Below are 17,668 nucleotides of genomic sequence, written 5' to 3'. Positions count from 1 at the left end.
ACCACTTATTGAAGAGACTGTCTTTTCTCCATTGTATATCCTTGCCTCCTTTGTCATAGATTAGTTGACCACAGGTGTGTGGGTTTATCTCTGGGCTTTCTATCCTGTTCCATTGATCTATATTTCTGTTTTTGTGCCAGTACCATATTGTCTTGATTACGGTAGTTTTGTAGTATAGTCTGAAGTCAGGGAGTCTGATTCCTCCAGCTCCGTTTTTTTCCCTCAAGGCTGCTTTGGCTATTCGGGGTCTTTTGTGTCTCCATACAAATTTCAAGATTTTTTGTTCTAGTTCTGTAAAAAATGTCATTGGTAATTTGATAAGGATTGCATTGAATGTGTAGATTGCTTTGGATAGTATAGTCATTTTCACAATATTGATTCTTCCAATCCAGGAACATGGTATATCTCTCCATCTGTTTATATCATCTTTAATTTCTCTCATCAGTGTCTTATAGTTTTCTGCACACAAGTCTTTTGTCTCCCTAGGTAGGTTTATTCCTAGGTATTTTATTCTTTTTGTTGCAATGGTAAATGGGAGTGTTTCCTTAATTTCTCTTTCAGATTTTTCATCATTAGTGTATAGGAATGCAAGAGATTTCTGTGCATTAATTTTGTGTCCTGCAACTTTACCAAATTCATTGATTAGCTATAGTAGTTTTCTGGTGGCATCTTTAGGATTCTCTATATATAGTATCATGTCTTCTGCACACAGTGACAGTTTTACTTCTTCTTTTCCAAATTGTATTCCTTTTATTTCTTTCCTTCTCTGATTGCCATGGCTAGGACTTCCAAAACTATGTTGAATAATAGTGGCTATAATGGATGTCCTTGTCTGGTTCCTGATCTTCGAGGAAATGCTTCCAGTTTTTCACCATTGAGAATGGTGTTTGCTGTGGGTTTGTCATATATGGCCTTTATTATGTTGAGGGAGGTTCCCTCTATGCCCACTTTCTGGAGAGTTTTTATCATAAATGGGTGTTGAATTTTGTCAAAAGCTTTTTCTGCATCTACTGAGATGATCATATGGGTTTTATTCTTCCATTTGTTAATATGGTATATCACATTGATTGATTTGCATATATTGAAGAATCCTTGCATCCCTGGGATAAATCCCACTTGATCGTGGTGTATGATCCTTTTAATGTGTTGTTGGATTCTGTTTGCTAGTATTTTGGTGAGGATTTTTGCATCTTTGTTCATCAGTGATACTGGTCTGTAATTTTCTTTTTTTGTAGTATCTTTGTGTGGTTTGGGTACCAGGGTGATGATGGCCTCATAGAATGAGTTTGGGAGTGTTCCTTCCTCTGCAATTCTTTGGAAGCATTTGAGAAGGATGGGTGCTAGCTCTTCTCTAAATGTTTGATAGAATTCACCTGTGAAGCCATCTGGTCCTGGACTTTTGTTTGTTGGAAGATTTTTAATCACAGTTTCAATTTCATTACTTGTGATTGATCTGTTCATATTTTCTATTTCTTCCTGGTTCAGTCTTGGAAGGTTATAACTTTCTAAGAATTTGTCCATTTCTTCCAGGTTGTCCATTTTATTGGCATAGAGTTGCTTGTGGTCGTCTCTTAGGATGCTTTGTATTTCTGCGGTGTCTGTTGTAACTTCTCCTTTTTCATTTCTAATTTTATTGATTTGAGTCCTTTCCCTCTTTTTCTTGATGAGTCTGGCTAATGGTTTATCAATTTTGTTTACCTTCTCAAAGAACCAGCTTTTAGTTTTATTGATCTTTGCTATTGTTTTCTTTGTTTCTATTTCATTTATTTCTGCTCTGACATTTATGATTACTTTCCTTCTACTAACTTTGGGTTTTGTTTATTCTTCTTTCTCTAGTTCCTTTAGGTGTAAGGTTAGATTGTTTATTTGAGATTTTTCTTGTTTCTTGAGATAGGCTTGTATTGCTGTAAACTTCCCCTTAGAACTGCTTTTGCTGCATCCCATAGGTTTTGGATCGTCGTGTTTTCATTGTCATTTGTCTCTAGGTATTTTTTGATTTCCTCTTTGATTTCTTCAGTGATCTCTTGGTTATTTAGTAACGTATTGTTTAGCCTCCATGTGTTTATGTTTTTTACGTATTTTTCCCTATAATTCATTTCTAATCTCACAGCGTTGTGGTCAGAGAAGATGCTTCATACGATTTCAATTTTCTTAAATTTACTGAGGCTTGATTTGTGACCCGAGATGTGATCTATCCTGGAGAATGTTCTGTGCGCACTTGAGAAGACAGTGTAATCTGCTGTTTTTGGATGGAATGTCCTCTAAATATCAATTAAATCTCTCTGGTCTATTGTGTCATTTAAAGCTTGTTTTTCCTTATTAATTTTCTGTCTGGATGATCTGTCCATTGGTGTAAGTGAGGTGTTACAGTCCCCCACTATTACTGTGTTACTGTCGATTTCCCCTTTTATGGCTGTTAGCAGTTGCCTTATGTATTGAGGTGCTCCTATGTTGGGTGCATGTATATTTATAATTGTTATATCTTCTTCTTGGATTGATCCCTTGATCACTATGTAGTGTCCTTCCTTGTCTCTTGTAACATTCTTTATTTTAAAGTCTATTTTATCTGATATGAGTACTGCTACTCCAGCTTTCTTTTGATTTCCATTTGCATGGAATATCTTTTTCCATCCCCTCACTTTCAGTCTGTATGTGTCCCTAGGTCTGAAGTGAGTTTCTTGTAGACAGCATATATATGGGTCTTGTTTCTGTATCCATTCAGCAAGCCTGTGTCTTTTGTTTGGAGCATTGAATCCATTCACGTTTAAGGTAATTATCGATATGTATGTTCCTACTACCATTTTCTTAATTGTTATGGGTTTGTTTTTGTAGGTCCTTTTCTTCTCTTGTGTTTCCCACTTAGTGAAGTTCCTTTTGCATTTGTTGAAGAGCTGGTTTGGTGGTGCTGAATTCTCTTAGCTTTTGCTTGTCTGTAAAGCTTTTGATTTCTCCGTGGAATCTAAATGAGATCCTTGTGGGGTAGAGTAATCTTGGTTGTAGGTTCTTCCCTCTCATCACTTTAAATATATTATGCCACTCCCTTCTGGCTTGTAGAGTTTCTGCTGAGAAATCAGCTGTTAACCTTAAGGGAGTTACCTTGTATGTTATTTGTTGTTTTTCCCTTGTTGCTTTCAATAATTTTTCTTTGTCTTTAATTTCTGTCAATTTGATTACTGTGTGTCTCGGCGTGTTTCTCCTTGGGTTTATCCTGCCTGGGACTCTCTGCGCTTCCTGGACTTGGGTGGCTATTTCCTTTCCCATGTTAGGGAAGTTTTCGACTATAATCTCTTCAAATATTTTCTCACGTCCTTTCTCTCTCTCTTCTCCTTAAGGGACCCCTATAATGTGAATGTTGTTGCGTTTAATGTTGTCCCAGAGGTCTCTTAGGCTGTCTTCACTTCTTTTCATTCTTTTTTTTTTTATTCTGTTCCGCGGCAGTGAATTCCACCATTCTGTCTCCAGGTCACTTATCCGTTCTTCTGCCTCAGTTATTCTGCTGTTGATTCCTTCTAGTGTATTTTTCATTTCAGTTATTGTATTGTTCATCTCTGTTTGTTCTTTAATTCTTCTAGGTGTTTGTTTTTTTAATTCTTCTAGGTTTTTGTTAAACATTTCTTGCATCTTCTCGATCTTTGCCTCCATGCTTTTTCCAAGGTCCTGGATCATCTTCACTATCATTATTCTGAATTCTTTTTCTGTAAGGTTTCCTGTCTCTGCTTCATTTAGTTGTTTTTCTGGGGTTTTATCTTGTTCCTTCATCTGGTACATAGCCCTCTGCCTTTTCATCTTGTCTATCTTTCTGTGATTGTGGTTTTTGTTCCACAGGCTGCAGGATTGTAGTTCTTCTTGCTTCTGCTGTCTGCCCTCTGGTGGATGAGGCTATCTAAGAGGCTTGTGCAAGTTTGCTGATGGGAGGGACTGGCGGTGGGTAGAGCTGACTGTTACTCTGGTGGGAAGAGCTCAGGAAAACTTTAATCTGCTTGTCTGCTAATGGGTGGGGCTGGGTTCCCTCCCTGTTTGTTGTTTGGCCTGAGGCGACCCAACACTGGAGCCTACACAGCTCTTTGGTGGGGCTCATGGCGGTCTCTGAGAGGGCTCACGCCAAGGAGTACTTCCCAGAACTTCTGCTGCCCGTGTCCTTGTCCTCATGGTGAGACACAGCCACCCCCTGCCTCTGCAGGAGATCCTCCAACACTAGCAGGTAGGTCTGGTTCAGTCTCCTATGGGGTCACCGCTCCTTTCCCTGGGTCCCGATGTGCACACTACTTTGTGTGTGCCCTCCAAGAGTGAAGTCTCTGTTTCCCCCAGTCCTGTCAAAGTCCTGCAATCAAGTCCCGCTGGACTTTGAAGTCTGAATCCCTAGGAATTCCTCCTCCCGTTGCCGGACCCCCAGGTTGGGAAGCTTGACGTGGGGCTCAGAACCTTCACTCCAGTGGGTGGACTTCTGTGGTATAATTGTTCGCAAGTTTGTGGTCACCCATCCAGCAGTTACGGGATTTGATTTTATTGTGATTGCGCCCCTCCTACCATCTCAATGGGGCTTCTCCTTTGTCTTTGGATGTGGGGTGTCTTTTTTGGTGAGATACAGTGGCTTCCTGTCGATGATTGTTCAGCAGTTAGTTGTGATTCCGGTGCTCTCAGAAGAGGGAGTGAGAGCACGTCCTTCTACTCCGCCATCTTGAACCGATCGCCATTCTGCTTTTAATCATCACCGCCCACTGGCGTTCCGAACCTCAGTGCCAACACGGCCCCCGGGAGGGGTCCTCACTCACGGCCTCCACCTCCCCAGCATGCGCCCCTATGCCGGCCTGCAGCTCCACCAGGCTCGGCGGTGAGATTCTAGAAACCACACCGAGGGGACGGGGAAAGGACTTGGACCTCCCAAAGAGAAGGGAGGCTCCAGGCTCCTAAATCAGGACCCAAGCTGTTAGAGGGCTCAGCCCGAGGCCTAGAGGAGAGGCCTGCGGTCGCCATCACGTCCCCACTGTCTGTCTATCCAGGACACAGAGTGTCCTCGGGCCAGAAGGCCAGAGACTCAGGGGGCCAGGCGGGTCGGGAGAGGGGACATGCGTGGGGGGCTGGCAGACCGCTCCTTGCCAAGGCTGTAGCCGCTCAGAGGCGACCGGAGTTGGTTTTCACAAGGCACAAAATTAGGTGCCTTAGTGAGTATCCTAAACCTTAGGGCTCAGTCTGACCCCAGTGGACAGGAAAAGCCTCAGAACATAAGCCCAGGCTCCAGGGCCCCAACCTCCCAGCAGGAGTGCTCCATCCTCTAACCTGAGTGTGAGTCGGTCCTCAGTTCTGGCTTGGTGGTCCCTGCTTTGGGACAAAAGCATCCCTGGAGAAGGGGGCTTACGTACATGGTTTGGAGGTGGTCTAGCATGGTAGTTAAGAGACACTTACTGTATCTGAGACTCTACTTTCTCATCTGTGAAATTTGGATGACATGGTACTGCTGCCTCCTAGGGGTGCTGTGAGGAACGAATGTCCATAAAGAGCTTGCACAGGGCCTGAGACACGTTAAGTGCTCTGAAAGCCTGCCTGTGAATTTCCCAGCACTGAGCGTTGGGCCTGTCATATAGTAAAAGCTCAATAAATACTGGATGAATGAATGGATCCTGTGAATTATGCACAATTCATTTCATCTCTCGGGAGGTGCCAGCATTACCGGCAGAGTTCAGTAAGCACATAAAGGAAGTATATGGTAAAATACAGGCCTTTATTAGGTCTCAAATAAGCAGAGGGGATGGCTTGAAGTTACCTCTAGAGACATCCCGGATGGGTTGAAGGCGCACCCTGTCCAAGGGCTGCTGGCCTTCCCCTGCATGTTGGAGCTGGGTGACTCGCCTCCTGCTGAGGTTCAGGCCCTTCTAGGACTTTCTTGATGGCTCTGCCCATCTTATCTGCTTGTGTTTTTACATAGATCCAAAGATATATTAGTCATGGCTGATGTACAATGCATATCCAGTGTCCAGTGTCCAGCTTCATCGGGGTTTCCTTCAGCCCAGAGACACCCAGGAAGACAAATGTCAGCCTCCCGAAGGCCAGCCCTCTTCCTGCCTGCTCTGACCTCTTCTAGCTCCTCTGAAGAGAGGTTTGCTTTCTGCTGGGACTCCCATCCTAATGATGATCATTGCTGTGAGGATGTCTGATAGTTCTCGGCACTCACTTGGTGCCAGGCCCTGTTTGAGCACTTTACGTGAACTACCTCATTCATGCATCCGCTCAACAACCGTGGCAGGTAGATCGAGCATCATGTCTGCCCTCGGCTTGTCTGTTTGTCGGCTGACCTCAGTGACCCTCCCAGCCCCTAAGTCCATAAGAATTAAGACCTGTGACTTAGGGGTCGTGCCATTGCTAAGGACCGGAAAACAAACAGCTGAGGATTCCTGGAAGTGTTATGCCTTATCTCAAAGGAATGAATTGTGAGAAGCATAAAGGAAAGCAGGGTAAGGTATCTGGATTAAAGGCTGCAGTTTCAGAACCCTTCCCCAAATTCCAGATCTCCCTGCTTGGGCTCACTTAAGTTGGTCCACGCTTTCATTCCGTAAGACTGATCGTGTATTCATCCATTCCAAAAATAGTCTTGGCATATACCTAACATGTGGGAGGTGCTGTCTTAGTTATTGATCATCCAGTAATCCAGACAGCTCTGCTCTTTGGCACTTATAATCTAGCAGAGGAGACAGATGTTAAATTGTGAATTAGCTTAATTATAATTGTCAAGAATGCTAAGAAGGAGATGTAGAGGGAGTGATAGACTGTGTAAGTGGGCACTGACCCCCATCAGAGGGAAGTGCCATTGGGTATAGGATTGGAAAGATGAGTGGGACCAGCCAGGCAAAAGGGCCTCTGTATATAATAGGCTTCAGTGTGAAATGAGACTTACTGTGTGACATGGTCAAGAAAGTTAGGTAGCCATGGAAACTGAAAGAAGGCCATGCACTTGGAGGTCAGAGAACAGGGAGGAGAGAGACATGTGATTAGGATGAGGAGGGGAGTAGTGGAGCAGTGGGAAACCATGGATGTGTTCTAGGGGAGGAATGGGGTTGGGTGTTTTTCAAATGTGACTCTGGCGTCTGCATGGAGAATGGGTCAGTGAAGGCAAGAGGAGAGGCAACAGGAGGTGAGGAGGGCTGGTTCAGGTGAGAGGTGATGGTGCCTGGGACGAGAGGGTAAGGATGGAGCTGGAGGGAGGAGGGTGTGTCGGAGAGAGACTTGGGAGATAAAATCTATGGAGGAAGATTTTGACGGGATGTGGGGGGATAAGAGAGAAGACGATGCTGAGGATTGCACCCAGATTTCTGGCTTGTCTAACAGAATAGATTCGGGATCGGCAAACTACAGCTTGCAGTCCAAACCCATCCCTCTGCCTATTTTTGTATATATGGGTTTATAGGCACACAGCTGTGCCCCATCATTTACATATTGTGATGCCTGCTTTCACACTACACGGTTTGCTGCCCCTGGGACAGATGGTAGTGGCTTTAACTGAAATAGGGAACGAGGGGGAGGTAGAGCACAGCTTTAGGTGGAGAGAGAAAAGAGGACAAGTTAGATTTGGGGTCTCCGAGGTGCCGGGTGGGACAGGCAGCTGGCTGTATGGGTCTCAGAAGAGAGTTCTGCGGGAGAGGACAGCAGGGGATGCTGTGGGAGGAGATGGGATCAGGGGCTGGAACCTGGGGGCAGGAGGTGTGGCGAGGAGAAAAGGGTCCAGGAAGGAGTCAGGGAATTCTACCATTTTAAGGCCTCTTGCTGCATCCTTCCAAGTGTCTGATCTAAGAGCAGCCCCCCTGGTGGGCGCATGGGCAGCAGAAGCAGATTCTGCTGTGCTGCTCAGAGGGGTCAGTGGGCCTCCCCCGCTGCACAGGCTTCTAGGGCCCCAGGATGCCTGCGGTGGGGCGGGGGCGGGGGACCGAATACAGAAGACCACGCTGGGCACGATGCCTGCGGCACACAGTAGGCTGTCAGCGATGCTGCGGGATCTGTGTCGCAGGCAGGACCCCCTGCCTTGGGGAAACTGGGACTGAGGGCAGTACGGCGGGGCGTCAACCTGCCTTCCCCTCGTGGCCTTCCTTTCTTCCTTGCCTTCCTTTCTCTCCACAGCTGCGCCTGAACGGGGGCCGAAACCCCTACGAGGGCCGAGTGGAGGTGCTGGTGGAGAGGAACGGGTCCCTCGTGTGGGGGACAGTGTGCGGCGAGAACTGGGGCATCGTGGAGGCCATGGTGGTCTGCCGGCAGCTGGGCCTGGGGTTTGCCAGCAACGCCTTCCAGGTGAGAAATCCCCAAGGGCCTTGAACCCTCCATCCAGTCTGATCCTGCCCATCTCTCGTCAGCCCCCATCTTCCACGAACCCCAGGAGACAGAGAGCCATGGGCTCGGAGGAAGAGCCTTATCCTGGCTCCCACGCCGCTCTCCACAGCCCCGAGTCCTTGGGTGGGTCACGTGCTCTCTGGACGCTGGTTTCACGGTCTCAGCTCTGCGCGCTGGGATTCACACTGTGCCAAGGGCTCCTCCTCGGCCGTCCTGATGTGCCTCTTGCAGACGGAAGCCACTCAGTCCTGTGGGGCAGGGGAGCCCACCCAGCCCACCCCCGCAGGCGCCTTAGCTCACCCAGAACATGCTTCCCCACGGTGACCACATCCCCGCATCCTCTCCTTGGTTGGCTGGTAAATCCCCAAGCCTCGTCCAGGGCCCCTTCACAGCCGCTGCACCCTCCTCCCCGCCGGCCCTTCCCTAAAGAGAGGGACTCAGCTGAGGGCAGTTAAGCTCCTGCCCCTGTCAGGAGAAAGACAAGTAGCGCTTCGGCTTCAAAAGTCATTGCTTTCTGGACCCCATCCTACGAGGGAACATTGTCAGAGAGAGGCTGGGGGCCGGAGGAGAGGGAGCCCGGCAGCTCCGGGTCTATTCCCAACCGGAGCCCTACCAGCCGGCTGCACAATGATCTGGGGCAAAGCAGCCACCCTTCTACGCCTCCCCGTGACATGGAATGAATAGTCCCAGGTCCTCAATATCCTGGCTCTAAACGCTTTCCTTCAGCTTCTCCCAGAACCAGAAAATGTCTGAAGCTCCCCCATCTTGCTTTGCTAACCCTGACTTCAGCCCCTGTGCCCAGCTGGCCTGCTCGGGGAAGGGGTTTCTTAGGAAGGGACGTGGGAGGACTCAGGCAGCCTCTCTGAGCCTGACTGCCGCCTGCGGGCTGCCCAGGGCCCAGGGTAGGTGCTGAGTCCTGAGCAGGGACTGCCCTGTGGCTCCCCACCCCAGCATCCAGAAGGGGCAGGCCTCCGGTACCCGGGGCCCTCTGGGAGCCTGGCTTCGCAGGGCCATGTAATGTTTCTGCTAACACTGCTTATGACAAGCCAAGGTGCTCTCTGGTTCTTCAAGGAGAGTCGAAAAACAGTGCTCATTACAACACAGTGGCTGTCTGGCTATTTCTGTTCCCCGTCAGCTCGTTCCTAAGACACCTGGGCCTCACAGCTGAGGCTGTGAACGGGCCTGCCTTTAGGGAAGGGCCGGCGGGGAGGAGGGTGCAGCGGCTGTGAAGGGGCCCTGGCAGTCCCAAATCCGCCCCTGATTGCAAGCCCTATCCCTTCCCGAGGCCCCAGTTTTCTCTCTAGAGGATCAGGGTGTGTAGTCAGGTTCTTTAGAGAAACAGAACCAATGAGATTTATGAACGTGGAACTAACTGTTGACATATGTGAATAGATTTCTTCTCTCCTGCCAGTTCTGATCAATTGGCAGTGTATTCCTGGAGCACTGTGTTGAGAAGGATTCTGAGAGCACAGTCAGGCTTAGAGGAGAGTGCTGTGATTGATTAGTAATGTCTGCCCCGGGCTCAGGGGGAGGGAGTGGGCAGCATGAGCTGCCATTCCTGACGCACAGCATTGAACACACCCTTAGCTGTGCTTTCCAGAAGGGGGGAGGGGCAGAATCCAGCGTGAGGGTCTCACTCGCACTGCCACCAACAAACTGCATGACTTGGGTAAGTGACTCTTTGTGCCTTGGCTGTCTCCATCTGAATAATGGGATCATAAAGGCTTGGGACTTTTGTGAGGCTGAAATTTGATAGACTATGGGAAAATGACGATTCTAGGTGACGTACTGCCCATTTTGTTGCTGTTGTTGATTCATCCAGGAGACCTGGTATTGGCACGGAAATATCAACGCCAACAAGGTGGTCATGAGCGGAGTGAAGTGCTCAGGAACAGAGCTGTCCCTGGCGCACTGCCGCCACGACGGAGAGGACTTGGCCTGCCCCGAGGGCGGGGTGCAGCACGGGGCTGGAGTTGCCTGCTCAGAAAGTGAGAGCTCCTGGGTGTCATAGCCCACCCTCCCTGCCAGGCTCCAGTAGGGGATCAGAGTGTCACTGATGATTCCTTGCAAGGCTCTGAGGCATCTGCTATGAGCCGAGCAAAAGAGGAAAGCAGAGATGGATTCGTGTTAAGTGGAAGAGTCCGGGGCAGGAGGAACTACCTGCACCTGCAACCTGGAATCTTGCCCGATGACAGTGGAGAGGAAGGCAGGAGGGAGGACTTGGGAGTCTGGGAGCCTTGGGTTCAAAGGCCGGGTCACTGTAGATTATTTAAGTGGCCGTAGGGCGAATTTAGTGGCTAAGAACTTGTTCTTCTGGGGAGCATGCTTCTGGGTTAACAGGTGAAGCACACGCTAAGTGCTTGGTGAGTGTCAGCTTCCTTCCTTCCGCCCTGCTCCGTACATCATTTCCTGGGACTGCCCTGGCGGTTCAGTGGTTAAGAGTCCATGCTCCCAATGCAAGGGGCACGAGTTCGATCCCTGATCGGGGAACTAAGATCCCGCATGCTGTGTGCGGTGTGGCTAAAAAAAAAGAAAAAGAAAAAGAAAGATCATTTCCTGTCTGTTTTCACACCCTGGGGGTGATTTAGCCTCCTGGTGACTCCCTGGGAATCTTAAAGAGCTTGACAATATAGAAGGGAATCCCTCCCCCACCCCAGCCAGAATTCAGAATGACCATCTCAGTATGTTCCCTTCCATGCTGAGAGGACCCATTGACAGCACTGCAGGCGTGCTATTCTCTGGATCCCCCTGTCCTTGCCTTATCATATGATTCCCTTGTGAACCTGGGAGGTAGGAGAGGCCTGGAGTCTGGCCAGAGAACTCCAGACCAGACCCTGCCTGCCACTATTAGCTGATCTTGGCAAAGTTAGTTAACTGCTGTAATCCACAGTCTTTGTTGTTTTTCCTACAAACTGGAAATTAGATGTGACAACAAATACACACAAGCACTTAAGAAACAGTGATGCACTGTTGTTTACCATCACAGAGAACTAGGGAGAAGATTAAACTTGAACTCAGTCACTTCTCCCACCAACCCCTTTTAGACCCACGCAGCATCTCCTAACCCTTGTAAGGCAGGACTCTCAACTCCAGTGCGAGCTTCTCTGGGCAGACATCACAAGCTATCGCATCCTTTCTGAGAGGAGAGAGCGAGATGACCACCCTTACCAGCCGTCCAAGGGGAGAGCATCCAAGCAAAGTGGTCTCACCCTCATCAGGAGACTTTTCTTAGCTTAATAATTTATTTATATTTATAATATATCATTTTTTCCAAAAGGAAATTAAGATAATGTAAACCTAAATAAAATTCAAGGTAGCATAAGATTAAAGCAGATTAAAAAAAAAGTAGGTATTGGCAAAAAGGTAGTGGCTCAAAATGGAGCCAAGAGAGGTTAATAAAAAATATGTACTAAACCGTCCTATACATTTACTGCTATAGACTCATATACATTTACTATTGTAATTATACAGTGAGCTTCCTAGCAGCCAAAGGGAAGAGGGAAACCTGGTCATTAATATAATTCACAGTATGCAATAGAAACAAACCCATGAGTCAAAGAGAAGTCCACTATTCTAGATACTGAGATCAAAAGGAACTTCTCATTATGAGGACTGAGAGTTATGAGATCAACAATGTCCGTCATACCCTCACGGCAGACAAAATTTGACCTTCATGGGGCTATTGCTCAGAGAACCCCTCAGCTTGGACTGAAGGTATCAGTCAGAGTCTGCAGGGGGGAAAAGGTTACTGGGGCCAGGAGCACTGATCTGGCTTAATACTTTATTCAGAAAGAGAAAGTATATTCTTCAGGCAACGCTTTGTAATTACTTTTTCTCATCCAACCAATTACATCCTAAACCTGGAAGTTCTCCCTGATATCACTCTGTCTTCCTCATCATACCCCCCAGAGTCTAGCCATCTGGATTTTTACCTTTCCATAGCTTCTCAACTCCCTTTACCTTCTTCCATCCCACCATCCACCCTCTACACTGTGTTACCACAGAGGCTCCTCCCTGGGACCTCCCATTGCTTCCCTTCCCTGAAGCCAGGGTCAGTGCTGGTGCCCCGCTTGTGCTGCCTCATGTTCCAACCCCGTCCAAGCTTTCCCACCGACTTAAGTGAACGCAGAATCTTGCACAGGCACGTGTTGCCCGGCCTCATATCAGGCCGCCTTCCCTGCCCACCCCTCCTCAGTACACGCAGGCCTTGGTCCTCCTTCATGCCTCAGGGGCCCGGCATGTGCCACTGAGATTAGCATCTTAGAGCAGTTCCTTCTAACCTCTGCTCGTCCTCCATGGAACAACTAAAATGCAACTGCCTCCAAGGAAGTCTTTCCTGACGCCTCTCCCCAGATTGGGTCCCCTGTTATAATTCCCAAAACACCGCATATTTCTCCTTCAAGCTCTGGTCACGACTATAATTACGTAATTAATATGTGCTCTATCTGTCTCTCCTGCCATAGTATAGGACCTTCCTTGTTAGCACTGTCCAGAGAGGCTAGCGTGGTGCTCATTGTAATACTTGATAGACGGGTGGATGAGTGCGTGCCTCGGATGAGATTCTGGGGGATGTTTCGGGTGTTAGGGAGGTCAAGGCCCCATTCCATGGCAGGTGCTGAAAGCGAGCTACCGGCTAAGTCAGGCCGTGTTACCTTAAGACTCCTGAGCTGGAGGGAGGGCTGGCCTCCTCTCGGAAAGAGGAGGGTCCGGTGGAGACCCCTCTGCCCAGCTCAGAGGGAAGCTGAGGGGCTGTCCAGTGAGTACTGACTAGTGTACAGACAATGAATAAGAGACCACAACACCCTCAAAAAAGGTGTGCCCAGGACACTCAGTGCCAGCAATGCTGCATCCCGGTCTGCGCCCTCCAAGAGGAAATCGTTCTCAGCAGATGGGAGCCTCCCTACCCCTCATCCCATTTGAGTGCCCTTTCACTCCCCTGCGGTTCCACACCCAGTCCCTGCAGGTAGATTTGCTCTCTAGAGGCGGCGGGGCCCCATCACTGAAAATCTACTGGGCTCCATGTGCAGCCTGGGGACCGTGGGAAGGAGATGCAGACAAGCGAGGAGTGCTCCGGGCATTGGTGAACTTGAGCGAAGCAAAGCTCACAGATGACACCCACTTCAGAAATTTACAAGCAACCTGTCAGGAAATAAAAGATGGATGGGTCTTGTAAATGATGCACATACAACATTTTTGTGAATTGAAGTACACTAGAAATGTTCAATGCAATCTCACTTTTAAAGGGAAATTTACAGTTAATCCTTTGGTCAATACAGTCTCACTTTTAAAGGGAAATTTACAGTTAATCCTTTGGTAAAGAAGCTAATCCTTCTAATACACTTGTTTAGCAAACATAGATTATAGCCACGGGTGATTTTTTTTTTAACACCTGCTATGTGCAATGCACTAATTGAGTAAGTCAGGCTTGTTTTGTTTTGTTTCTTTAAATTTATTTATTTAATTAATTTATTTTTGGCTGCATTGGGTCTTTGTTGCTGCGCGCGGGCTTTCTCTAGTTGCGGCGAGCGGGGGCTACTCTTCGTTGCGGTGCGCGGGCTTCTCATTGCGGTGGCTTCTCTTGTTGCGGAGCACAGGCTCTAGGCGCGCAGGCTTCAGTAGCTGTGGCATGCGGGCTCAGTAGTTGTGGCTCGCAGGCTCTAGAGCTCAGGCTCAGTAGTTGTGGTACACGGGCTTAGTTGCTCTGCGGTGTGTGGGATCTTCCCGGACCAGGGATCAAACCCGTGTCCCCTGAATTGGCAGGTGGATTCTTAACCACTGTGCCACCAGGGAAGTCCCCAAGCTTGTTTCAAAAGAGGTACCTGGGGGAGAACTCTCATGTAGAGCAACAGTGCGAGTGGAAACTGGTAGAACCTGATATACATCAGAGCCTTGAAAGTATGCACCCTGCCCCCCAGCAGTTCCATTTATAGAAATATATTCTAAAGAAATAATTAAAGTTACATACACAGATTTACTACAGGATGTTTATCACAGGTTTATCTTTAACTGAAAGGTTCCAGGCAACCCTTGTATCTAAAAGTATGGGATAGGGTTATGAATTTAATATTATGAAGCCATGAAATGGATGTTGTAACGGATATTTATTAACAAAGGAATATGTCAAGTTATGTTTTAAAGGAAACAGTATTAGCAGACTATAAATCTACATACAATATTACACATGGTGGAAAATACATTTGTATCATTCCCGGAAGAATCAGACCAAGGTATTAAGAGTGTTCTCTCTCTGCACAGCACAATTTCATTGTTTTCATATGCTTTTTATTATGGACAACCTCAAGCCACTCAAAAGGAGAGAAAATAATACAACGAAGCCTCGTGCACCCATTACCCACGTTGAACAACTGTCAATGTTTTGCGCACATGTGCGGGGCTCTGCAGAGGCGTCCAGGAGGACTCGCAGAGAAGGGGGAGAGGAATTGGGGGCAGCGATCCACAAGGAAGGTGACCTGGAGGGGGGACACCACGAGCCAGTTCTAGACAGTGAGGCTCGGCAGGGATGGAGGCTAGTGCCAGCTCAGGAATCAGAAGGAACCTACTCGGGAAGGGGTGGGGGGGTCTCTGGCTTTGTCTGAATCCTGTGTCTGCCTTCCCAGCTGCCCCCGACCTGGTCCTCAACGCAGAGATCGTGCAGCAGAGCACCTACCTGGAGGACCGGCCCATGTTCATGCTTCAGTGCGCCATGGAGGAGAACTGCCTCGCGGCCTCGGCTGCCAACACCAACCCCACCACGGGCTACCGGCGGCTCTTGCGCTTCTCCTCCCAGATCCACAACAATGGCCAGTCTGACTTCCGACCCAAGAACGGCCGCCACGCGTGGATCTGGCATGACTGCCACAGGTGAACCCTCCCTGCCAGCGCCATAGGCTGCACCAGCCCGAGGCACCCAGATGGGGTCCAGGATCGCAGGGTCACTTAGGGATAGCCGAGAGGCCACACGGTCCCGGGGGCGGGGTTCTCCCCAGCTGGAGGGACGGCCCACTGGCCTCCCACATTTGCAGACGCCATTCTCTCTTCCCAGGGGGCCCTGGTCCACCTCCTCTTCCCCGAGCCTGTTCTCTTTCTTGGCTCCAACGTCGACAAACTTTGTTTTGAGAACCCAGTGCCCTTCCATTGACCTTCAGTCGACAGTTTTCAAGTGTGTCCACAGCAAGTTCGTGCTCTGCAGGCTGCTTGGGGTTTTGCAGTTGTTGGATTCTGAGTTCGTTTAGGAATGTACTTTAAATACCAGTATAAGTTTTAAACATCTCTACGAAGGCGGTGGGTGTGGAGACAGGAGTTCAAGGCCCGGGAGTCATGAGGCCTGGTCTCTCGACCCAGCTGTGCCTCCAACCAGTTGCATGATGTCAGGCCAGCTGGGCCACATCAGCCGGGACTGCTAATACCCCTTCCAGCCCTCAGTCTGTGGCTCTGTTCCCAGTGCTGTGTAAATCACGGACAAGAACAGAGCACAATCCCAGAGCCAGCCCTAGCTGGAGCCAACAGAAGCTTCCCTGTTCATCTCCCTTCTTTCTGTCCCTTTGCCTTGATTCCTACCCTAATCCTTATCCGGCTGCCACTGATGGTTCTCATTTTCCTGCTCAGACCTGAGCTGGGCAGGTGGAGGGAGCACAGTTTTGCAAATGAAGGGAGGGAGACCCCTGCCATTCAACCTGGCAGCCCTCCCTGCCCCCCACCGTGAGGGGCCACAGACCTGGGCACAGGGAGTGTGGTCTCTATGCTCAGAATCCCATCCGCACAGGAGCTTTTGCACCAGGTCCCTGCTTCTCAGAGCGGGGCCGGCGGGCTGGCAGCATCTGCAGTCAGCGCTGAATCCAGGGTCCTTGGCAGATTCACAGCAGAATCTGCGTGTTAACAGGTCACCAGGACACTGTGTGCACAGCAGTCTGAGAGGCCCCAGTCTGGCTGACCACCAGGCATCCTTCCAGCTCTAAAATGTGATGATCACCGTTAGGGGCATATGAACTAACATTTACTGACCCCCTTCTAAGTGCCAGAGCGGGGAACCCTCGTTTTCCTGAGTCTGGAAACGGCGGCTCTGCGTTCACGGGACTAGCCCAAGGTGAAGTCGTGGAGCAGGGACCCCGACTGGGGGCCTCTCTGACTCCCAAGCGTGCGTTCTTCCTGGTACCTCCGCCCGGTCTTCATCAGAAATCTGTGTTGTGCTGCTTTTTCATGTCATAACTTACGGCCTAGTCACATTCGAGTCTGTTTGGGGATAGAGTTGTTTAACCCATTTCAAAAGAAAGGACTGTGGAGGACTTCCCTGGTGGTCCAGTGGCCAAGACTCTGTGCTCCCAGTGCTGGGGGCCCGGGTTCAATCCCTGGTCGGGGAAGATCCCACATGCATGTCACAACTAAAGATCCCGCACGCCGCAACTAAGACCAGGCGCAGCCAAATAAATAAATAAATAAAAGGAGTATGGTAGAACTCAGGGGTGCTGATATTCCTTTATATTTGACCCTTGAACAACACGGGTTTGAACTGCACGGGTCCACCTATACGTGGATTTTTTTCAATACATATTGTACCTCACTATACGCATTTTCATTATACAGCTTTTTTTAAAATTTTATTTATTTATTTTTGGCTGCATTGGGTCTTTGTTGCTGCACATGGGCTTTCTCTAGTTGCGGCAAGCGGGGGCTACTCTTCGTTGCGGTGCGCAGGCTTCTCACTGCGGTGGCTTCTCTTATTGCAGAGCACGGGCTCTATGGCGCGCCGGCTTCAGTAGTTATGGCACGCGGGTTCAGTAGTTGTGGCTCGCGGGCTCTAGAACGCAGTCTCGGTAGTTGCGGCGCATGGGTTTAGTTGCTCCATGACATGTGGGATCTTCCCGAACTGGGCTCGAACCCGTGTCCCCTGAGTTGGCAAGCAGGTTCTTAACCACTGCACCACCAGGGAAGTCCTATACAGCTTTTAAATTAACTCAGTGTGGGGAAAAGTTTATGTCTGATTAGAGATTACAATACGTGGAACCAAAAGAATTAGAGTTTGAGTCCCGAATCTATCCAAACGGTTTCCGCTTCCTGCCCTCGGGTGAGTCATTTATTAACTCCTTTGTTTCTGAGGCAGCGATAGTAGTACTTGGATTTTCAACTTCACGTGGGTCCGTGCCCCATTGTTCAAAGGTCAACTGTAATTACTATCCGTGTGTCCTAAAAGTCCTAATTAGCCAAAGAAGTTTTGGTCTTTATATAGAAGCATGGAGGTCTTCTGCAGGGAGGAAGTTAGAGAGTAAAATTAAAGCCATGACATATGGGTGCCTGATTTCCTTCGGAGAATACATGGAGGAAGTGGTGCCCTGTGGGCCTACAAGTAGAAAGTAATTGC

The 17,668-nt window shown here is 48.8% G+C and overlaps 1 protein-coding gene across 1 annotated transcript in view; it reads left to right on the top strand.

Annotated features, from left to right (window-relative positions):
• The window catches only part of LOXL2 (lysyl oxidase like 2), a 104,946-nt gene that overhangs the window by 76,495 nt on the left and 10,783 nt on the right, over window positions 1-17,668 (top strand). Inside the window, exons 8-10 of the mRNA XM_082468884.1 lie at window positions 8,107-8,274; window positions 10,136-10,301; window positions 14,931-15,174. Of these exons, the coding sequence (XP_082325010.1) occupies window positions 8,107-8,274; window positions 10,136-10,301; window positions 14,931-15,174 (578 nt within the window). The remainder of the gene's footprint in view (window positions 1-8,106; window positions 8,275-10,135; window positions 10,302-14,930; window positions 15,175-17,668) is intronic.

This window comes from Balaenoptera physalus (assembly GCF_965194825.1).
Source record: "Balaenoptera physalus genome assembly, chromosome: 7".
Taxonomy (NCBI): Eukaryota; Metazoa; Chordata; class Mammalia; order Artiodactyla; family Balaenopteridae; genus Balaenoptera; species Balaenoptera physalus.
The sequence above is the reverse complement of the archived record's forward strand: the minus strand, read 5'-3'. Positions and strand labels throughout refer to the sequence as shown.